This window comes from Haliaeetus leucocephalus, unplaced genomic scaffold (assembly GCF_000737465.1).
Source record: "Haliaeetus leucocephalus isolate CR32 unplaced genomic scaffold, Haliaeetus_leucocephalus-4.0 Scaffold450, whole genome shotgun sequence".
Classification (NCBI taxonomy): Eukaryota; Metazoa; Chordata; class Aves; order Accipitriformes; family Accipitridae; genus Haliaeetus; species Haliaeetus leucocephalus.
In genome coordinates, this window is record NW_010972886.1 from 10,099,190 (window position 1) to 10,121,504 (window position 22,315).

Genomic DNA, 22,315 nt, shown 5'->3' on the forward strand with positions numbered 1-22,315 from the left:
GGCCCCGCGCCGGTGGGGGCCCGGCCCGGCCCTGCCCTGCCCTGCCCTGCCCTGCCCGCCAGCCCTGGAGCCGCGGGGGAGGCGCGGCCTGCCTGTGAGGGGGGGGCCGGTGCGGGGTAACCCCCTGCTCTCCCCCGTCCGTGTGCCTGGGGAAGGGGCTCTTGTCAAGGAGTGATGAAGAGCATCTTCCCGCGGCAGATACTTCGAACTGGCTGAGGACGCTGATCCACTCGCGGAGAGGATAAAGCCTGGCTGTGCTAAGCGCTTAAGTGCAGAGCATCTCCTAAGATGCTTCGCACGTAGTAACTGCAACTTTAAAATTATTTCTGTAGGATTCCACATCTGCAACGTCATTTTTAAAGGGCGAGGGTGACTAGTTGAGCTTCACATAGCATGCTCAGTTCACTTACTGATCTGAGATGGCTGCAAGCTGGTTTTGAACCTGCCTTAAACAGTCCTAGTTGAAAAGGCCCTGTGGAGGAAGTATAGATAAAGGTAGCTTGTGACCCAGAACAGCTTGGGGGCCCATTAAAGTTGTGACCAAAATCAGAGTCTGGGTGAAAGACACAGAGCAAGCCAGAATACAAAATACTCTCCCATATAGCTGTACAAAGTTTTTCTCTTAATGTAAGCTGAAGTCAATATTTCCTCAAGTAGGAGGGTTGACAGTTATCATCCTTACCATCAGATCCTGAGCATACAGCTGCCGGTATCGTGTAATGCTCTGTGGTGATCTAACTGACAAAGAGTCATACTCTGCGTTAAATGCGAACAATATTCCTGTTGTAAGTAAAAGCACGTTGATGAGCGTAAACTTGATTTTTATTCTTAAAGGTCCTAAAGCATCTTCTTTGTGCCTTGTCCTGTTGTACGTCCTAAGTTATTTTGGCCTTTTATTTGTTGTTTTTTAATAAGGATCATCTTTCTGTTCACACAGAGTCATGCTTACATAAAACACCAAAGAGATCGTTGAGTAGGAAATCCCGAATACCTACTTTCAGCTCTCCTGTTAATGACACTGATATCCAGCAAGAAATCTTTTGGGATCCTCATTCACCAGTTGCACACAGACTAGGTAATACTAATGAAATCCAGACTTCAGGGCACCTATTTGAGGCAGGCAGTGGGAGTGTACTAAAAGTTATCAAATTTCTTGAAAAAAGGTCCTTTCTGTTGTCATGGTTAGGTTGTTTGGTTTTATTTTTATTAAAAACCCATAAATTTTTCAATATAGTGCTGAATCAAGTTCTGATTTTAGCACATGTATTTTAATTATTTGAGATATACTGCACTTTATAAATCGAATTGTTTTGCAGTTTTTAAGTTTTTTTGTTTGTTTTCATAGGCAATGGAAAAACCAAACAGTCTACCAGTCGATGTGCAGTAGAAATTTCAGAAATTGTTAATCGTATTGCTCCTCAGGTAATTGTTACTTTCTATGCTCTGTGTATGCAGTAATCAAACAGAATAGTGCTACAGTATTCAGTTTTAGCAAAGGCTTAATTTTAGTTACAGTAGTCTCTTTAACATGGTAATAATTGGGTGTGCAGAGAACTAGTAACATGTTCATAAAGCTGGACTGAATTAAAATCATAAGCATAGCGTTTGACTGGTTGCTCTTACGAGTTCTTATGAGCTCTTAGCAGTTCCATTTTAGAAAGTTTTACTTTTGGAATATAAGTTATTGCCCCTGGTTTTAGGAATACTGCTGTGTTTGTTTATCCTTAATCACTCATCTGTGAGAAGGTAAAGAGTTTCTTCACATGCTGGATTTACTTGGCAGTTGTTTTTAAGGATTTTGAATGATCATGAATGACTGCTGAAGTACAAGAACAAGACTCAGATGAGAGAGAGAGACTCCACAATGATATAAACTTAGTAACGTTGCTTCCTTATTCTGAATAATTTGCCTTTTTACCCCAAGATCCATGCTCTTGTGTCTCTCTTGTTGTAAACCTGATGTCCACAGCCTGGAAAGTTAAAATAAGATAGTGTTGGCTTATTGTTTGCCTTTTATTAAGTGCAGGAAGAGAACCTGTTATTCCTAAAGCAGTTCTGTAGCATTTAGCTTGCAAAATATGCCTGCTTATTTGACAGGGCCATGTAAAATGTATTCGCTATTTGGCATATTTTGGAAAAATTATACTTAAGAACTAGAAAATCATTGATAAGGGATGGTACTTTCTACCTTTTAAATGATTACAGCCCTGTCATAAATGTAAATAACATCAGACTGGATTTGCAATTATCTGTTGCTCGTGTTCTTTTTTCCTTAAAAAAAAAAATTGAAAAAAAACCTACCCAGAACTACCCTGTTAGTGGAGTTCAAATTATTTTTGCTGGCTTACATGCAGGACTTTCTCACATCCAGCATTTGGCTCTGGCCTTCTACACATTTTACCATTGCAGTAATTGTATCTCTTAGATTTCACAATTCAAATCCAAGCCTAAACTTTGAAGCTCTGAAACAAGTTCATTTAGTTTCTAAACTTCACTTATTTCTGTTTAAAGGCTCCTTGTATAAATGAGTTATAATGGAAGAAGTCAGATTTTTTCCTGGAAGCATACAGAATATGATTTCTTTCAAATTCTCTGATCTGTTAATGCTGCTTTAAGTAGATAAAGACAGTGCATCTCAACTAGCTCCTTACTAGCATACTAAAGTAAACTAGATCACAGCTTGTAATATGAATATTGCAGATTATGTGTAAACCTGAAGTAAACAGAGTGTTAGATTTGAGCACCAAAGTAAAATTAAGTTATTTTAATTGGAGTTCCTGTTTTAAATTGATATAATTAAAATTATACAACTATTAGTAGACCATGTAGCAGTAATCTCACTTAGCTTATATTGGTTTAGCTCCTATCTGTGCCTTTCAACAGATTTGATGCAGTTTAATTGGTTTAGCAGCTTTAATGCAAGGTGTGTGTCTAGTCCAATCTTTATCTGAAATCAATTTGCTAAGCATTATAAATCTAATCCCTCAGGATGAAAAAGCAGCCTGTAATGAAGGCTCCCTTTTAGGGACATGGATTGGTGAGGATGCTATTCCTTGTACACCTGGAGTAGTAAAAGCGCGAACTAGGACAAAGTTAAGTTGTACAAGGTAAATTACAGTTTTGTTTTGCCCATCACAGCTGGGCTTTCATGAAAAAGGGTATGTGGTGTTCCTTTATGTATAGTGAACCATGGAATTGTAGATTAGCATATAGAATGCTTTTAACTTTGGGCTTGTTATCTCTTCTTAATGGGGTATTTCTTGGGAACTCTCAAAAAGATTGCATGCTGACAGTGCATTGAAATTGGTGGGATTCAGTCATATTCCCTGTAGTTGTTAAACTAGAGAATGAACAGCTCATACGGTCGTGTTATCGAGCTTGGCTAAACTTTCTCAGTAGGTGTGACTTTCTTTTCTGAATTTTTTTTTTTTTTTTTTTTTTAATCTAGAGATCTTAAAATAAAAAATCCTGAAGAGGAACTCATGAAATTGGCTAAGGAATTTGATAAAAATCTAGTAGAGCTAGATGCTGTTCAGGAACAAGAGAAGCTTGGTCATCACTTCATCCAGACCGTCTCAGAGTCTTTAAATAATTCTAAAGACAGAGTAAATATGAAGAACCTGAAATCACTCCTTGGTGAATTTTCTGAAACAGATACTGCTCTGTCCCTGAAACCAGTTGGACAGAGCACTAGCATCCCTGCTGCAGAGCCCTGTCAATCTAGCAGTCAAAAGTCCATAGATCTTGAGGCTGAAATAGCACTTCATGCTCTTTTTGACTGCTCTACCCAGAAGTGTAGTGGACAGTTGAGCCAAGGATTATCAGGTATTTCTTTAAATAACAGTTTCCATGAAAATAAAAGCACCTTGGATGAGGAACACCTTCCTGAGCAAATTAAAGACATGCAACATGGTAATTCGGAGGCATATCAAAAAGATAGTCTGTGTGCACTAGGAAGCGTGAACCAGACTTTTCCAAAACCTGATACACATGTGTTGACAAAAAAAAATCCTTCTTCTTTGAAGACACAATTGGTGGTCTCCAGTAAGCTTGCTGGAGTAGTTAATGATGACTTTGATGACTGGGATACAGATTTTTTGGCAGATGACTCTTTTGTGATGCAAATAACCCAAAATCCTGAATTGTTAAGTACTGAAGAAGCACCACCAGTTCCTACAAATCCATCTGTGCGTGGTTTCAGTGATGCTAGCAGAACAAAGGAAAGAAGTTCCAATTCAATAACTTGTTTGGGGAGTGTACGCAAATCGAACAGTTTGCAGTTTTCACCTTTGAAACACTGTAGTAAAAACACACGAAATGTAAAATCTCTTTCTTTACAAAAGACATATAAGACACAAAACTCAAAGACAGAGACCATAGCCTTTCATGGCAAATGTGACGTTAAGCCAGATAAAATAAATTCTATTGGGAAAAGTGCTCAAACCAGTGATTTGAACTATATTCCTGTTTCAATGCAATCTGAAGTGAAGAATGGAAATGAAACTATTCAGCCTAAAAGTGACCCTCTTCCTCTGTTTCCTTCAAGATGTAATCCTCATAGACAATGGACTGAAAAACCTGGGAATAACACATACAGTGTTTTCTGTCAATCATCCAGTGTTTCTACGAATACGAAACCTAATGATCTAACTAAAACGGTTAACCAAGCTAATACAGATAACTTAAATCAAGTTGAAGTACCAAAGAAATGTCCTGTGTCATGTGATGACTGGAATGAACCGAAATTTTCTGATGAGGTATTAGATATGTTTTGTGAATCCGATAGTCTTTGGGATGCAAACCGTGAGGATGATGAATTGTTGTATCAGGTGTGTGATGATATAGAAAAGCAGACTCAGAGCCAGGATGTTAAACAAGGAAATGAAAGAGCTAAAACTATACAAGGAGCCAGTATTAATTCCAGATCAAATGCTGATAACAACTTCCCAGCATCTAAACAAGGACTACCTGATCTCCTCTTGGCACAAAAACCAAATGCAAAACAGGACGCTTTCTCACTAAACAATTCCTATAGGAATTCATCAAAGGTTACACATGGGCTGCCCAGAACAGGTCACATAGTGAACTGTAAAAACGTCTCAAGTCCTTTAACTGTGATCTCGGGTACTTCTATGGAATGTAAATACACACTGTCTAAAAACTGTCATCAAGCCGCTTCTGAAGATACTACAAAGACTGTTTTGGGAAAATGGTATAGGTCAAATTCTGTGCCAGCAGGAGAGCCTGGTTCTGAAGCAAGTCTTGTTAATGCAGTAAACGTTTTCAGTAGCAAAACACTAGACAGCCCAGATCTTTTGTATAATACAGGAAAGATGCCAAATAACAGTTCTGCTAACAGAATATCACTTATACCTTCAAAGTTTAAGTTCCAAAAGACTAACAATTCTCAGGGTGCTCTTCACGTAGGGTCTGAAAAGCCAGGGAGTCATTCTGGCATTGGAATTACTCTGCAGAGTTTGGAAGGAAGCAAGAATCAGGTGAATGTGACTTTGCACAGCAAGCTTGACAATAAGAAACCACCTTTCAAGAGGCACCTTTCAGAGTCTTTTGCACTGCCTACATCAGGTATTTGTGTTTATTGTATCACTATTAGACTGGGTTTGTTTGTTTTCTTACTGTAATCAGATGTCAGAGAAATTTGTACTGTATTGCAACTTACAATAGGCTTCAATATTCATCCATTCAGTGTAGGTGTTAGTAAATGTTCTAACAAGAATTTGGAGGTTATTTGCTCCAAAATGAAATTGTCCTGATGCATCTCTTGAATTCCTGTAGTTAAGGACTTTTGTTTCCCATTTTCATTCCACTTCTCTGAATACTTCACACTCTTTCCATAGACACTCAGAATCACTAGAATCAAGTATAGGCCGATGGCAGCACCCAGCATACCATATTCTTAAATTGTTACTTAAAAATACTCCTATTTTGATACATAGTAAATGTTGTATGAGTCTGTGCTTTAATTTACAGTTCATTTTGAAAAACATTAAAAATTACTTATCTCGGCCATGATTTGTAAAAACCCAGTTAACGGTGGGGCAGGGAAAGAAGGCAGCAGGTGATATGGAATGCCAATTTCTTTTTACTATTGCGTACCTGGAAACCGGAACCTCAAATCATTCGATGCTTCTGAAACCTCAGCCTGTATTGTTTGCTCTGTGGCTAAAATTGCCAGTGAAATATTCTTGCGTTACCAGTCTAAACACTCACTAACATTTCCTTTCATCTAGAGAGGAGGTCAGTCACTTTTCCATCATCAAGCAACAGTCTGTAATATTCCATGCACTGGTGTTACTTGCTAGGGAAAAGTAGAACGAGTCAAGTGCCAGTCAGTCTTGTTTTTACTTGATCTCGTGGCTTAGTGAAGTTTTAACCAATATTAATTTTGATGAAACGTGCCTTTAGAGTGTACTGTACCAACCTCAGTTTTCAGGAAGCACTGTTACAAAAACAACAAAAAAATTAATTCCTGCAAACTATCAGCCAGCATTATTTGAAGAATCAGTATTTTACCTGTGTTTCTTCCCCAGCAAAGCAGCAGATAAATGGAAAGCAGCAATTTTGGATGTTAAGGGAGAAGGGAGGGGAGAGATAATTAGTCATTCTGTGAAATATTCTAGAGAATAAAGGAATGAAAAAGAATAGCATAGATTTTCTTTACAGATAAATGACAACTGTCCTTATCTTAAATTTTTGGTGGAAGGACATTGGTGTAACAAAAAGATGGACATTAAGTGATCCTTTCAAAAACATACATAATTTTTCATGGATGCTTTCTTTTTTTTAAGAAACAAAGAGACAAAGAGTTTGAAAGACTACTTATTAAAAATTACATTAATTGGAAGTTGGTGTATAAAACCGGTAAAATTCTTAACATGTGTGGGGAGTGTTCCTGTTGGTTCCAGTGAGGTCAGGATTTTATTGTATGGGAATTTATAGTTCTGTAACACAACATATAAAATATTACACTTAGCTATCATGTTCTTGTCTCCTTTGCCAATTTTTATTGCTACCTTTGACCTTTTTTCAACCTTTCTGGTTTTATTTGTGTGACACCTGTACTGTATCTGACCCCTGTGTCTATACCATCTCCATGCCCATATCTCTGCCTAACTCACTAAACTGTAGAGCCCTTTTCACTCTGATAGCTTTAATTTTCTTAACCCACCACCATCTACTATGTTGACTCCTGATGTCACAAGGTTCACCTGAAGGGCAGCCAAGTAAAATTTCCTTGAAGCAAATGTCTGCATCCCCGTATTTTCATTGGGAGGTAGTAATCAGTAGCCCTACAAAGGTCATGCATCTTATCCCCCTTCCTGCCTTGGGGACAGAATAGATGAGCCATTTTTAACTTGGGTGCCTGGTATGTCAGAATAGTGCGCTCTTGCCATAGATCTTCAAACACTGAAAACAGATAAGTTAAAATACATACTGAACAAACTTGAAGGCTCCTAATACATGTTTTTTTATTTACAGTGTCTGTGGTGGAACAAAAAAATAGAAAATGTTCTCAAGAAGAGATTGAAAGAAAAAAACAAGCAGCTCTTGCACGAAGAAAATCCAGAATGCAGACATTCTTTAAAGATGCTTGAATTTGGAGTTTATTTTGTCTATGGAGTAAGTTTTTGGGAGGGAAATATTGTAATACCGGAAAACAGTTTTTAAACTCTGTTCACAGCTACTGACGGCAAACTTTTTCTATTTCTCAATTTAAAAAGATCTTGACCTGAACCATAACTAATACTCTGGTGATATTTAGTCTTAATTAAAAACTACCAGTTGTAAATGTGTAGTCCCAAACTACCTTCAGCCCAATGAAGATTGTATTGAGTTCACATACTGTTATGTGTTGAAATTGTATAGTCTGAAAATCATCAGAGCATGAATGCGTTTGTATATACACGAAAGTAGAAGATGTCAAAAACAGACTGTATGTGTTTTGGCTGTATTATTGCAAATATTTTAATCTATAAGAAGACTCTCAAGTACGCACAGACTAAGAAATACTAATGTTTGCTCTCAGGTAGAAGAAAGTTTTGGTTTAAAGAAAGTACAATCTAGAAAACATCTAACATCGGAAAACTAACGGAAATGAACAGGATTTGGAAAGCGTGTTCAGTTTGTCTCCGTTACCTTAGGTAAGAATTGTACCTAGTGAAGGAAGAATTTAATATAAAAGTTTCATAAGGTGAAAAAGCATCCTGGAAAGGACTTTTTTTTTTTAATTCCCTTCATGAAGAGTTGGAAATAACCCTAGCTAACAAAATTGGACCACTTTTTTCTAAACGTGTGCTACCGAGCTAATTAAAAGAGGTAGCCTATGTCATTTTACTAAACCATGAGCAATACAAAACAAACCAGGTGAAATCTCAACAACTATGAATCAGTTTAGCCTTATGGGTTGTACATATTTTTCAAACTGAAGGCTGTTAAAACATAAAAATGCAATGTCATGTCAGCTTAACAGGGGCTGATAGAATTTTTGATGTGATAGATGGTTGCAGAGCTTCAACTGCAAAAACTGCCTGTGGGTAAGCCGCAAGATATTTTTCAAATGAGAAATGCTTATATGTAAACATGTGGCACTATGAAAAGTGACTGTAATTTTTCTTTGTAAATAAATAGCTTTGAAATGTACCAAAGGTTAGAGGAAGCTTTTGGTTTCTGTAGTATGTGCCATTTTTGTAACTCCTAAAAATGTAAGTATTGTATATTTGTAAATCATCATTAAACTTTTTTACATTTTTCTAGTCTGTTGGGGAAAATACTATACTACAGAAACTGGTAAAAGGGAGCAAAGTGGGAATTCGATATGGACTTTGCCTGAATGTTCTCTCTTGGTAATTTACCCAATTATTCCATGCCTCAGTTTTCTACTTAGAGTGGTGACAAAGTGCTTCCTTTGATCCATTTAAACTAGAAATCCTTGGTGAAGGAACTGGTTGTACACACAGCGATCTGCAGTGGAGTCCTGAAATACTTAACTATACTGGTTTTCAAACTAGTGAATTTGCTTTTGTATTAACCAGCATTCTTGGTGCTAGTTAGTTGATTATGAAATCAAATCCCCAAGTCCACCAAAGATTGTGCTGGTGCCCAATAAGCGTTACTTACTGTCTGTGGCTGCAGCTCCCTGTCCTTCAGCCATTGTGCGGTATATGACAAGTTGGATCATCCTACTGATCTGACTGAAAATTAACCCAGAAAAAATGTTTTTAGCCTTTCGAAGAACTTCATCATAATAATACCCTTAACAGATAATATAACTTGAAATAGCAAGACTCTTTGTTGTGTTGTCAAGCCTCTGCTGCCAATGTTCAAACAGTTTATAAGACAGAAGATTTGCATGTCCATATGACAAGTAAATGTAAACCCCAAATAGTGGCTGTTGCTAAAATTTTATCCTGAGAATGTAGTTTGATGTGTGTATCTGAGGGATGTGTTTGTCTTTGTGGTGTTCTAGGAAAATCTAAACTATCGGGTAACTTGGCAGATGCACTATTAGCCAAGAAAGTGGAAATGAAGAAAGGCTTCTACTATCAGTATTAAATATGAGAGTTATAAAACTGGCTTTTAAGGTACTGATACACAAGAATGACAAATCTTATTGAGAAAGATAAAAGGCTTTTGCTAGGACAGTGTTCAGCTTATCAACCCTTCCCTCCCCAGGATATTTCTCTAGAAATAATTCTGTAAAGGAACCAGGATCAGTTTTGTTTTCAAGGACAATATGGTTAATTATACTTCTGATTTGAGAAGGTGAGCTAATTGGAAAGGAAGGACCTGTTGTGGCTGCTGGAGGCTATTTTATTAGGAAGGTTTCATTCTCTGATGCGAAAAGACTAATTTTTAATCAGTTTTGAAATTGGGATAAATCGTAGATACATAACAGGAAATACAGGCTAAGCACATTATGGCTACCCAAGCTCAGCATGCGAAATGATACATCCCAAATGCTTGCCACTATGTGTCCTTGAGCATACTCAAAGTTTAAAACCAGCTTACTGCCCTTCCAGGTGATGCTAATTTTCTCAACACCCAGGATAGAAGGGCCCTGGAGCTGCCCGCCTGAAATGCCACCACTGGTCTCCCCCTCAGAGCAGGGTAAGAATACACTGGCTCATGCTTTAACATGAGTGTCTAACCAACCCCCTGGTCTCCTGAGCTGTAAAATAGGAGCTCAGTGTATGTCAAGGGGAATTCTGTTGCCACAAGGGGTGTGGAAACGACCCTTTGCAAACTTTGCAATTGGAGGAAGACACAAACTACTTTTTGACCAAATACTGTCACTTACATACTTCCTTACCCATGTACTTCCTCTGTGCTGCTTAACCGTATTTAAAGAATCTGTTTGTTCATCAGTATGACACATGTTAATTTTGACAGTTTACAGAAAATGCATCCATTGCCCTCCCCTATTAAACTAATCATAACAGAGGGGCTTTGTTTTTTGTTTTACTTTTCATAAATACCTATTTTTAGCATAGATAGTACACTGCAAGGCCTGTAATTTGGTTTTTCTTAAACATTACTTTCCAAATAGAAATCACAAGTTCTTGGGCTCATGGTTTCTTAACTGATGTTGAGATAAACTACTAAGATTTTTTTGGTCACACCCCGACTATCATTGACAATCTCCAAATGCCCTACCATACCATCTCTCAGTTAACAAATTGCATAGTTACTTCTTTTTGTGACTCGACGCTATTAGAAACAGAAATAATTTCTTGCGTTAAAATTAAACCACTCTTATACCATTTTTATTAGGCAAATTTGATAAAAGTGAAAAGCTTAGAGAAATACTTTAACCCCAAATAGTTTTCATTGATGGAGTTAATGCAGACAGAAGATTCATTAGAGCTTACAAAGAACAACCTCTACAATATAAAAAATAAAATTCCACAAGGTAGGAATTTTTGTCTTTTAAAATATATATATTCATATTGGTTGGTCAGAAACATCCAAAAGATTTAGAAGAAATCTAGCAGAAAATAAACTGTCTAGCTATATATATGTATCTTAAAAGAGTACACACCACAGAGCTTGTTTCTTGTGAGTGCCTGTGCTCTAAATACCAGTCTTGCCCTTTGCCTCTTCCTACTATGCTGGCATCAGCAAGATGCTGGACATGGACCCAGCCCAGCAGACAGGGCAGCATACTGACATTGGCAGAGGTGCAGACATGAGGAGTTTAACCTTTGCCTAGTTCTTGAACACCTGGATATTGAAGCCAGCAACGCAGCAGGGGTGTAGCTAGAAATGGCTTGGTGCCTCCTAACCTGAGGGGCATAGGGTAGGCATACAGCCATTTCAGGTGCTCTTACAGCAGTCTGTGATGCAGAGAGGGCAATTCAGACATTAGGTGCCTGAACTACATTTGAGATGTGCTTAGCTCTATGTCAACAAAAGCAGCTGTCTGCCTAATGTATTTTAGGGATGCAGTACTGGGCCTACACAGCTGCTCTGCTGTGTGTGGGCAGCCAACAGCTTTGAAGAGCAGGTAAGTGCAAAAGCTGCAGCCCTACTCCATGCTCTCATGCTACGTTCCCTTTCCTCACCACTAAGGAAGGAAGCTGAGTGGCAGCCTCACGACCCCACAGATTTTACAGGTTATGCTCAGCATCCCTCATGCTTCCTGGTAAGTTCTTGGTGCCCCACTGATACTGCATGTGCCTCAATCATGCAGTCTTTTGTCTGACTGCTTGCAGTAGACAACAGATCTTCATTAGGAAAGTATCTACATCATTTTAATTAATTAATACACATGTACACATAAGAAGTTTGGTATTTCAATAGCTGATATTTCAGTAGCTGACATTTCACTGAAGCCACATCCTCCTCCAGGCAAAAAAGACCTATATAAATAGTAGCAACAATCTTAAATACATTCTAAATTAAATTATGACTGTCATGTTTCATTATAAATTAATTTATGACTGTTTGCTTAAGCACTCATCTTTGTTTCATTCAGAGCACGGTAATTTTTTACATGAGCAGAGCAATCAGTGAGCTTAAGTTTAAATGTAAATGGAATTCCTGTATGTCCCCATACCTGAGTATAATTTTTATTCCACAGATACTGACGCATTTCGTGATGAGTGATGTTACTCGCTAAAATCCAAGGATTATGTTTTTCAAGTAAACCTGTGGTGGGTTTTTTTCCATTTAGTAAAGGCAGACATGATCAGGTAAAGGATCCGATCATCATTATTCTCCTTCTCTGTATCTAAAATTATGTGTTGTGGGAGATACATGCATTCACACCCTTCTAGTTCATGCTGGTGAGGGATAATGTTAAAAGTATTTGAGAAATTTAGTAATATTGGGGTTTTACTGTGTTAGTTGTATCAGATTTTCAGAGAGGCCAGCATCCAGCATCTCTTCAAATTTTGGCCTATAAGGCACAATTAATGTTGGGGCTGCAGTTCAGGAATAGCAATGTAATCTTACACTATGTGTACCACTTATTACATCTAGACCTTTATACCCAGAGGAATAACATAGATTAATTCATTGATTATATCTTTTTAAGCCTAAAAAGAGTTACAATTTGTCAGGAAAGAATAGCTGGAAGCAACAGATAGTGACCTAAATAGTAGAATTCCAAAGATAAAATAGAAGAAAATGAACACAAATGCTTCATTGTTTTGAGAGCTGTATTGTCTGCAACACACTCCAGTGAATCCAGTATTTGTGGAAGAGGCCAAGGCAGATATAATATGTGGAGCTAAAAATGACAGCCTGAGTAAGTAGCCATCAGAGATGAAGCTGGGAAGACTCTGGCAATTCTGCTGTAAATCATAACTGCAGTATTTGTTCAAAGCTTCAGTTACTACACATACTGGTGTTTTGTCAGAATAGTCAGAGACGTCCTGCCTCATAAAACACTTAAGGATATCTAATGTACTGTTCTTGTGGAGCTAAATATAAATTTCTGTGCCTATTGTCTGGGTGTAATGTCAGTATGGTAGCTGGCAAACCATTAAGGGCCTGATTCTACTCTTGTAGCAATTTCCTTAAAGTACTGGAGGTAATGGAGTGACTCAGGTGAATAAAGAATCAAGCCCATGCATTTTATTACTGTAAGTAGTTCTTGTTTTCAGCACATAAATCTATTAAAACAGCATTGCATTTATCAGAAATTGTTATTGTTTACACACATTTTCAAAGTTTTTTGTGGAAAAAGGTTGCATTTATGCATACCTTTTAACAGCTGCAGTTAACTGTTTTCACCTCAAACAATGTAGTTAACAGGTGAGGAGAGGACTACAGGACTTACAGATTTCCCTTTTAATGAGGTTGTCTGCTCTTTGCAGCTTGTCCTCACTAAAGGAAAAACTTGATTCAAGTTTTAACCCTGGAAAATTAGGACCCATGTAGACATGGGAATGAAGCTTTGCATGCGCTGCCACACTCTGTGAACAGGAGATGTCCAAATATATTCTAACTGAGCATAGCAATTTAGGTTTGGGGTTGGTTTTTGGGTTTTGGTTGGGGTTTTTTTTGGCTGAGCAGGGTGGGATTTCTTACATGCCTAAAGCTGAGTATATGTTGGACATGTTTTGCAGAATCGTGGCTGTAGGGCCAAATGTCTAAGGCTATTTAAGCACCTGGGGAAGTTACTCATGGGGAGTCACATTGGTGATTCACAGTGGTATGAAAAAGAGCTCAAGGAATAGTTGGTTTTGAATATCCCATTGGATACTAAGCTGCACCTTTGGGTGTTAGAGACCTGCAGAAAGCTGAACTTCAATGACAAAAAAAATGGACATAATGAGAGAAAGAAAAATGTGTTCTCCAAGGCTTGCATAACAGTTTGGAAACATTTTGGTAGATGAAGTGTTAACAGTTCCTTCACCAATAATGACTTGCAAAGGAATTTTTTTTTTTTTTTTTAAATTAGCTCTCATGCTCTACAGCAAAAACCTGAAATATATGCTTAGAAATATCACAAATTTGAATTCCTGTTTTCCTGGTTGCTTCTTATAATACCTGGATAGGGCCAGATGTTTTTGTAAACTCTAATGCTGTAAATGAAGATGACATTAACCTTAATAACTATTTTGTTACTGAACTTGAATAGGTGTTAGCGATGAATAAATGAAACTGAATTTTATAGAATGACTATGTTTTCCATGTCACTTAATTTTTAGAATGCTGACTTGTGTGACTTCAATGTAAGCTACTCATCAGACGTGGCAGTCCAACCAGCAAAGACCTCAGTTTCCAACATAAAACATCAGAAGATCCCAGAAGATTTTCTGTTTGGTTTTAATGCCACATATCCAACCAATAGTAAGAAAGGAAAAGAAAGCTATACTTGTTTATGTGCTGGGGGCAAAGTCTCACAGACTCATTTTCTCTATAGTTTTCTCTCAGGTTATGAAGGCTGACCTAGGCCCTTTACAGAAGACTGCTGTCCAAATCTCATACGGGCTTTTTTAAAACTTCTCAGGGCTTTTTTCCTCTCCATCCCTTGGTAATCCCTCAATGTCTGATGTGGTCATTAAGCGTGCTCTGTAGATCTAACTAGGAATCATGTCCTATTAAGGCTTCCACAACCACCAGACTCCTGCTCCTTTATGGGAGACTGGAGCTATCTACTAAGTTTCAAATTTACATTTACTTTTAGTTAGATCTTTAACTCAGATATTTTTCTAAGGCATAAGTCAGCCACTCCTGACATTTCAGGATCCCAAGTTTGATGTGTGAAAGCTGTACAATCTGTAATCTGTGAATATAGGGGGGAATACTTGGACTGCTTCTAAAGGATGCATGCACGGTGAGTGAGAACAGCAAGTTCATTTGTGCTATACAGCAATCTATGTGAAATTTCTGAAAGGCTCCACATCACCAGTGAGAAATTTCTAGAGATCAAAAAAGTTTGAATACACTGCATTAGAGTGTCAAATCTTGACAATGTAACACATTAAAAAGAGTCTGACCAAGTGACAGTTTTCTAATAGATAACCATAAAGATATGAAGAAAAGTTGGAGGACAGCCTGTAGAAAGAGTTATGGAGGTGAATGGAAAGAAGTTTGAAGATGGTTTAAGATAATGTCAATCGGTGTAGACCAGATAAAGACAGACCCTTTTTCATTTTCTTGAGAAAGTTTGAGGCACCAATGAAACTACGTAAAACACCTGTTACTTATAAAAATGTCAAATAAGCATACATTTGGGAAATGGAGAGATTCAAACACTCATGAAAGGGCATGAGAAATTCTTGGAAGACATGTCGGATATATTTGTCATCTCAGCAATTTGCCTGTTTGTGTTCCAGAAAAAACACAAGTAGTTTTGTAAGCACCAAAAGTAATCAAGCCTGATTTCCTATAGACTAATTAGTGGAGTTTCTAAAAGATGCAGGTTCCAACTGAAGCTTTTTTGGTTGAGTCCCACAGCATGAGAATCCAGCATGGATTCTTTAGGGACTAATAAGAATGAATGCACAACTGAGCTCTTCTACAGATACAGAGATTTTTTTTGAGACTTTCTCCTCCATCATCCCACCCTGTTTCATCAAACTTCTGAAAAATATCATTATTTTTTAGACTCTCTGAAGCACTGACCCTTCTCTCCCCAAGTCTACTCAGTGAAATTTCCCCATCCTTTTCATTTAATGGTAGTGTTGTACCCATGATGGCTTGAGCACATATGAGAAAAGATTACTTCCACCATCCAAACCTGCCTAATTTTTGTTACTCACAGGAAGTCTTGTGGTTCACTAGTTAATAAGTAATTTGATGTTATTTCTGATCTAGGAATAAGAGAAGATGAGAGGGGGCCTGGGACTTCCATTCCTTGACAAGCCTTGTGTGGGACCCTGTTATTTTCTCCATGTTGTTGTCTGTCAGCTATGTGGCTGCTGATAGAAGCCACTGCTAGTCTGCTTGCTCATAACAGCTACAACCACCAGTCCTCCCCTGTTATACATATGTAGGAATATTTTAATTAATTTTCTATACAAGAATATTTATCAGCTAAAATCAAGAAGTAAATCTATTTTAAAATGAAGCTACCTTAAATATTTACTGCAACTTAGTGACAACTTTAGACAAGAATTTAATTACACAGAGTCAGCATACCATATATATTGTAGGGATGTACCATGGGACTTATTTTAAAGTGTAATTTAGAGTGTAACTTTTAGACTGCTCCTCAATATGAACTTAAATCAAAATATTTCCACTGATGGAGCACATTCTTCAAAACTGATTACAAAAGTAGCCACAGTACTAATGGAGGCTTACTGTAATTTTATGTGTTATGGTATAAATGACTTGCAAGAACACTCTTGGGAAATTGTACTGTAATTTAATATCTTTAAAGCTAAAAACTGCTAGGGAAATATTTTTTCACAGGGACCTACTTTTTCCCCTTAGTGTTACCTAGAAATACATCTTTCTGTAGGACAGTTTTGTATCCCTTGCAATTCACATACTACATCCAGAAAATACATTGAAATGTTGTGCTGTGCTTTGCAGAACCAGCCTCCCCTGAGGAGTGGGCAACAGAGGAGGACTCAGGAGACCAAGCTTTTTCTTCCCTGCTCACTGCTGGCTTTGTGCATTCTGATCTCAATGAGGTTTACAAAGGCCAGTAATGGTTTCCTTGTTCACCCTTACCCTATTTTTTGCTGGCACCACTCATAGTGTTGTGGGGAGAGGGAGGTGTTCTGAAATGTCTGTATTTCAGGGCCTGGCCGTGAAAATGCCACACAACCTTTGCAGCACAGCTGCATCCCACCACAGGGAGATGTGAATTCCCTCTGTGAATACACAGAAACTAGCTGTGTTTAACAGTCTAGCCATACAACTAAATTCTTATTTACACTGACCTTATTTTACTGCAATGAGTTAAGAACTGTTGCTCTGTGTGACAGTACCTTAGGCCTTGCCTACATAAGGCTGCTGTTGAACTGTCTGACAAACTTAGTTCAATAAAAGAGTGGCCGACACCTTTCCCTGACTAAACAATTTCTAGAAGAGAAAGTAGGTAAGTCAGCACAACACTCTTGGGTAGATGAGGAGCTAGGTTTATTCCAGGATGTAACTGCTTAAAGACGCAGACACGAATGAAATGGGCTATGCCAAAACACAACGGGATTTTTTTCACTACCTGATTATCCTATGTGGCAACTTTTTAGTGGACGTTATTTGTAGATCTTCATTTAGGTAAAAATAGCTATATTGCAGATTGCTATGGCACCATTCTATTGTAAGGTTATGCCAGGCATATGCTCAAGGATGTTTCTACTTTATAGACAGGCATGCTATCTCCTAACTGCTCCAAAGGCATCTAAAGAAAGATTTATACCCACACAGTGCCGTAACAGCTCCACAGGAACTCTATCCATGAGTAAATAAGGCCCATAACCAAAAACGCTGAGCAGCACCTCAGCTGGTGTAAATTGTCACAGCTTCTCTGTGGAGCTGGGGACACTTTACACAACGTGAGTATTTGTGCCTCTGAATGCACAGAAGGTCGACCTCCAATACATAAAATGTCCTTGCACAGCAGCAACACACGAACTTTCTTTTGAGCTCAGTAGGAAACTTGTGATTTCTCACTCCAGCCCCACAGGTGTGCTTCACCTTTTATTGGTCAAGATGGGTATTTGCAATGGTCCACTGGGTAACAGAGAGATGCCTTTTTAAGTTCCTTTCTAAGGTATATCCTGAATGTGTCTGGAAAAATTTACTTGCAGCTGGAATTGCACTGGGTAAGCCACACAGATTTGCAGTGCTCTTAGATAAATACAGTACTGCATGGCCATCCACTGCTGTGCTGAAGGGGTCCTAAGGCTGGATTAGCCCTGATGGGCTCAGAGGCCAGGAATTTGCAGTAATTAACTTGCACTTAAACAGAATCATACAAATGTATCCAAATCAATTCTGTGATGAAGAAGGCAGGACTAGGCCCTGGCTGCCAAGTGACAACAAGCTGGGCCTGTTGCTGACACACAGACAGCTGTGGGAAAGGAGAAGACAAGACTTTGTGCCACAGAGCCACAGTGGGGGATGGTGGTTACCTTCAGATTTTCTAGACTGCAGAGAAGCCTTGAACTGAGTCAGAGGTCAAAGCTGGCTCAGAACTGTAGAGTTTCCAAAGAAAAACATTTTCTATCACACTCTAAGAAAAATGGATCAGCACAATACATGGGTTACAGGACAAAAAAAGTGAGACAGGGAGATCATGCAGTGACCCCAAGCATTTAATTTAATCTGGTTTCCTCTGGTGGGGGAGTTTTGGTCACCATAAAGGTTGTGGTATGTGGATACATGAGATCTAGATCTGGATCCTTCCATTCATTTTTCTGTAACTCTCACCACTGAAAGCCTTCAGCTCTAGATCTTGTCCAAACCATATCATGGTCCTGACACAAAAAGAGAGTCATTTGCAGAACAGAGGATATATTGGTCTGACCTGAAGTTCATAAAATCAAGGGCAGCCCTGTATGAACTGGAAAATGACTCACTTGTCTGCAGCACATCCAGACTTTTGAGTCAAGGCCTACACAGACTCTAGATCATGATACTAAAGAATGAAACATTTCGTAGCACTGTGTGGCATTATATACTTTCCCTTTGTCAGAGGGAATATTTCTAATAATCTCACTTAATGGTCCACACAGAAGTATTTTATTTCTGTCCTAGGGAGTTTAGTTGTCACACTCCTCCAGCACTCCTTTTAGGTTGGCTGGGGGAACTTTGCAGAATGAAATAAAAACCTATGCAAACAATTCACCCTGCTCTGTAAAACTCACTGAGATAATCTCATTCTAACTCCTACATAGCCTTAGCCATAAAAACTCACCCAATAAAACTTGAAGTTCTGTGTAGCAGTGCTTTCTGAGTAACAAGTGATTGTGTGTACCAAGAACTCCCTACCTAACTTGTAGTGGAAACCTTTCAAAACAGTAGCCAGTGTGTTTCAATGCAAGATAATAGGAGTTGTACAATTTGCAACTCCTGCTTTCAGCTTTGCTCCAGGCTTCAGGGTATTCACCATTTTCTTCATTTTTTCCCTAAATGCAATTATTTCATTTCTCAGTATAGCGATTATTCTACATTCTTAACAACAATGTACTGTAGCACACTGAGCACCTTTTATGCATTACAAACACAAGTACCAGTCACTGCTGTCTACCGTCTCCACAGGCTCCAGGTAACACGGTGGACATTAACTGACTTAACTAGGGCTGTGCCTGGGCATGAGAGAAGAGGTTGTATTAACGGCGCTATGGCCAATATCACAGTTTTTCTCTTCTAGTGCATTAAAGCCTCTGCTTGACTGAGAGAAAGGGAGAGCTGAAAGTTTAGAGGTGAGTTTTAACGGAAGATTTCAGGAAGCAAAAGAAAAAATTGCTCATGGATGACAACAAAAAAATGCTTCCTTATCTATGGAGCAGCACAGCAGAAAGTGCAAAGAGGAAAAAGGGGACAGAGGAAACCTGTAAAAGAGAAGAACGGAAGAAGTAGTCAGCTAAATAGAGTGGAAGATTAATGGCAGCAGAACTTCAAGCAATAGATTTTATGGGGTTTTTTTAATGGCTTGAATTTCTTGTAGCAGGCAGTAGAAAAATCAAGGAAGCTGCTGGCTGGTGGAGACAAGGTGGCATTGGCAAGCCGCATTTTAAATGGAAGGGAGGAAGCAGGGAGATCTTGCCAACATCATCCATCAAGAACAGAGATGATCATAACATTTTTAGCTTGTGTTGATGAAAAAAATCATGATTGCCACCATGATAGGGAAGACAATCAATGGCAGGAGAAGGGGCAGCAAGATGGGAGAAAAGGTGGTCTAGGAGACAGCAAGTGTAACAACTGACAGAGGAGATGAGGATCGAAAAATCAGGAAGAAGTGGTAAATAACTAACCTTAAGAAGTCAAGCCAATACTGAAGTGGCAGCTGGATGTGCAGAAGCAGATGGTTATGAAAGTCCAGACAAGACCATTACTGGCAGAGAAGGAGAGTGACTGGCAGAGAAGGGCAAGCGCACCGAGGATTCTCACATGGATACCTCTGCGAGGCAATGGGGAGACCAAATGGCAAAGGGAGGCACAAAAAAATAAAGGAGCTGTCAGGGAGGAGGCATCTCCAAAGCAAATCGGGAATGAGAAGAAGAGAGGATTACAGAAGCCAAGTGTTGGGAGGGAGAGATCAGGAAAGAGAAGGGCAAAGACTGTCCTCAGATGAAGCCAAATACAGGAGCTGGAGAAGCCTATCCATTAAAAATCAATCAGAGACAGAGAAGCTAGTTAGAAGTGGGAACAAACAGCAGCTTCATAGAATGTGGAGACAAGAGACATGAGGAAATCAGTGGGTTGTTAAAAAGGCAGACTGAATTAAAGGGATTTCATTTTTTCAAGAGCAAGAGCATGCTTGAAGGCAGAGACTCCAGAAAACAGAGTGGTTAAAAATACACAAGAACAGAAGAAGAATCAAAAGATAACAGAAGACAGAGAACTTGCACTGGGCCTGGAAAGACATTATGATCAAGTATAAAGAGAAGGAAGGGAGCTAGGGTTTGGGGAAGACAGTACAAGAGGAAGCTGAAGGTCTTATCTGGGCTTATTCACTCTGTCCTGTAAAAAGAGGACTAGATCCTGGCAGGGGAAAGATGAAGGTTAGCAGAAAACCACATTTTATTAGTCATAAGCAAACACAGAGGGTTTGAAGCTCCCAGCCCAGTATGAACATCTGTATGAGAGACAATTCAGTCTCTGGAAGAAGTCCTGACCCTATTAAAGTCAATGACAAAACTCCTGTTGCCTTCAACAGAGCCAAAATTTCACCTTGTGTCTATGGCCATTCCACTGAGACTTCCAACATGAATGCCAATTAGTGCCAGTTTCAAAGGTGACATTTGTGACATGGGTACGCGCTCCTCTGGGAGATGAGCTAAGATTATCAAATTGAGTTTGCATAGACCAGTAAAGGTAAGTGTGACATTCCCTGTCCTAACAATTGACTGAGGCAAATAGATACACACACAGAGAAATAGCTGAGATTTTGAATACTTCCAAAGCACGCTAAAAATGGCATCATTATTGATTTAAAGAAAAATAAATAAATAAAAAGGATTAGTAACTCAGCCAGTGTGTGGCAGGTCTAAATGAATCAATTAGTATGTTAAGACATGCATAAAATAATGTTTAATTAAAAAGGGGGGGGTGACTTTAAAGGGTAAATTGTCTCCTATTTTAAATTGAATGAATACCAAAAAAGAACCTGAGGATAGTGGATTACTGCTTAGAGGCTTTCAGATGCTAGACTTACATGACAGCCACTATTAGCACATTCAGATTAATAGTTCAACAGTAATTGGAATATCAAACAGAACATGTCATTTTGATTTTGTAAAATATGCATCTGAGTATTTTACTTAATACTGGGTTGATCTGAGATGTAAGCAGACTGGATACCGCAGTACTCAAAACAGTTATTTTTTTTTAATTTGCTTTTTAATGTTCCACATGCCTAGATCAAAACCCATGCAATCGCTGTACAATTTAATACACAATATTGATTCAATCTCCTGATAACAGTGAACCCCTCCCACTTTATAAGCTTCTGCAATACACCAATTTTAGAAGTAACTCTACGGTGAATCAGACCTGTGGTTTCCAATACTGCTGTCCCATTTATGAGTGTAAATCTGGGCTAATCCAGTGCAGATAGATAGTGTCACTGTTGTGTTCTGCCTGAGTTTTATGTAGATCAGAATCTCTGCTAATGTGACTGATTCCAATTCTTCACTCTGCTCTATTATTTTCATATAAACATTTAATCTACACTGTTCAGACCAGTATAATAATGGCTTAAAGGAGTAAGGGAAAACCACAATAATATACAAACTACAATAATATATGCTGGGTAGCAGGTAAGCCACATTTAAGCCCCTAAGAGATTCCTGCTTCAAGGCAAATCTGTATCTCATTCTAAGCCAGGTTCTGAATAAATACATGATCATATCAGGAAGTCACAACATCGCTTATCGTATGCGCATGTACAGACGCAGACATTGCCTCTGAGCAGCTGACGGTATGCTCAGAGGAGACCAAGGCTGGCATAGCAGAAGGGTTACAAATCCAGCCTAAAAGTGCACTGGCAGCTCTACATGTGGAAGCTTGCACATCACCTGCTCACATTGTACCTACCCCTAGGAAATGCACTAAATCTTTGCATGTTAGACATGCCAAAATCATCAACAGCTTTAAAAGAGAGAAAGAAATACATAGATTGTTTTTTAACTGTTCCCATTATGTATGATAAAAGAAAAAG

The 22,315-nt window shown here is 38.7% G+C and overlaps 1 protein-coding gene across 1 annotated transcript in view; it reads left to right on the top strand.

Annotated features, from left to right (window-relative positions):
- The window catches only part of ETAA1 (Ewing tumor-associated antigen 1), a 16,728-nt gene extending 6,602 nt beyond the window's left edge, over positions 1–10,126 (top strand). Inside the window, exons 2-8 of the mRNA XM_010575052.1 lie at positions 199–302; positions 938–1,075; positions 1,346–1,422; positions 2,989–3,107; positions 3,449–5,586; positions 7,501–8,162; positions 10,041–10,126. Of these exons, the coding sequence (XP_010573354.1) occupies positions 199–302; positions 938–1,075; positions 1,346–1,422; positions 2,989–3,107; positions 3,449–5,586; positions 7,501–7,616 (2,692 nt within the window). The 3' untranslated portion in view covers positions 7,617–8,162; positions 10,041–10,126. The remainder of the gene's footprint in view (positions 1–198; positions 303–937; positions 1,076–1,345; positions 1,423–2,988; positions 3,108–3,448; positions 5,587–7,500; positions 8,163–10,040) is intronic.
- Positions 10,127–22,315: the final 12,189 nt, after the last annotated feature.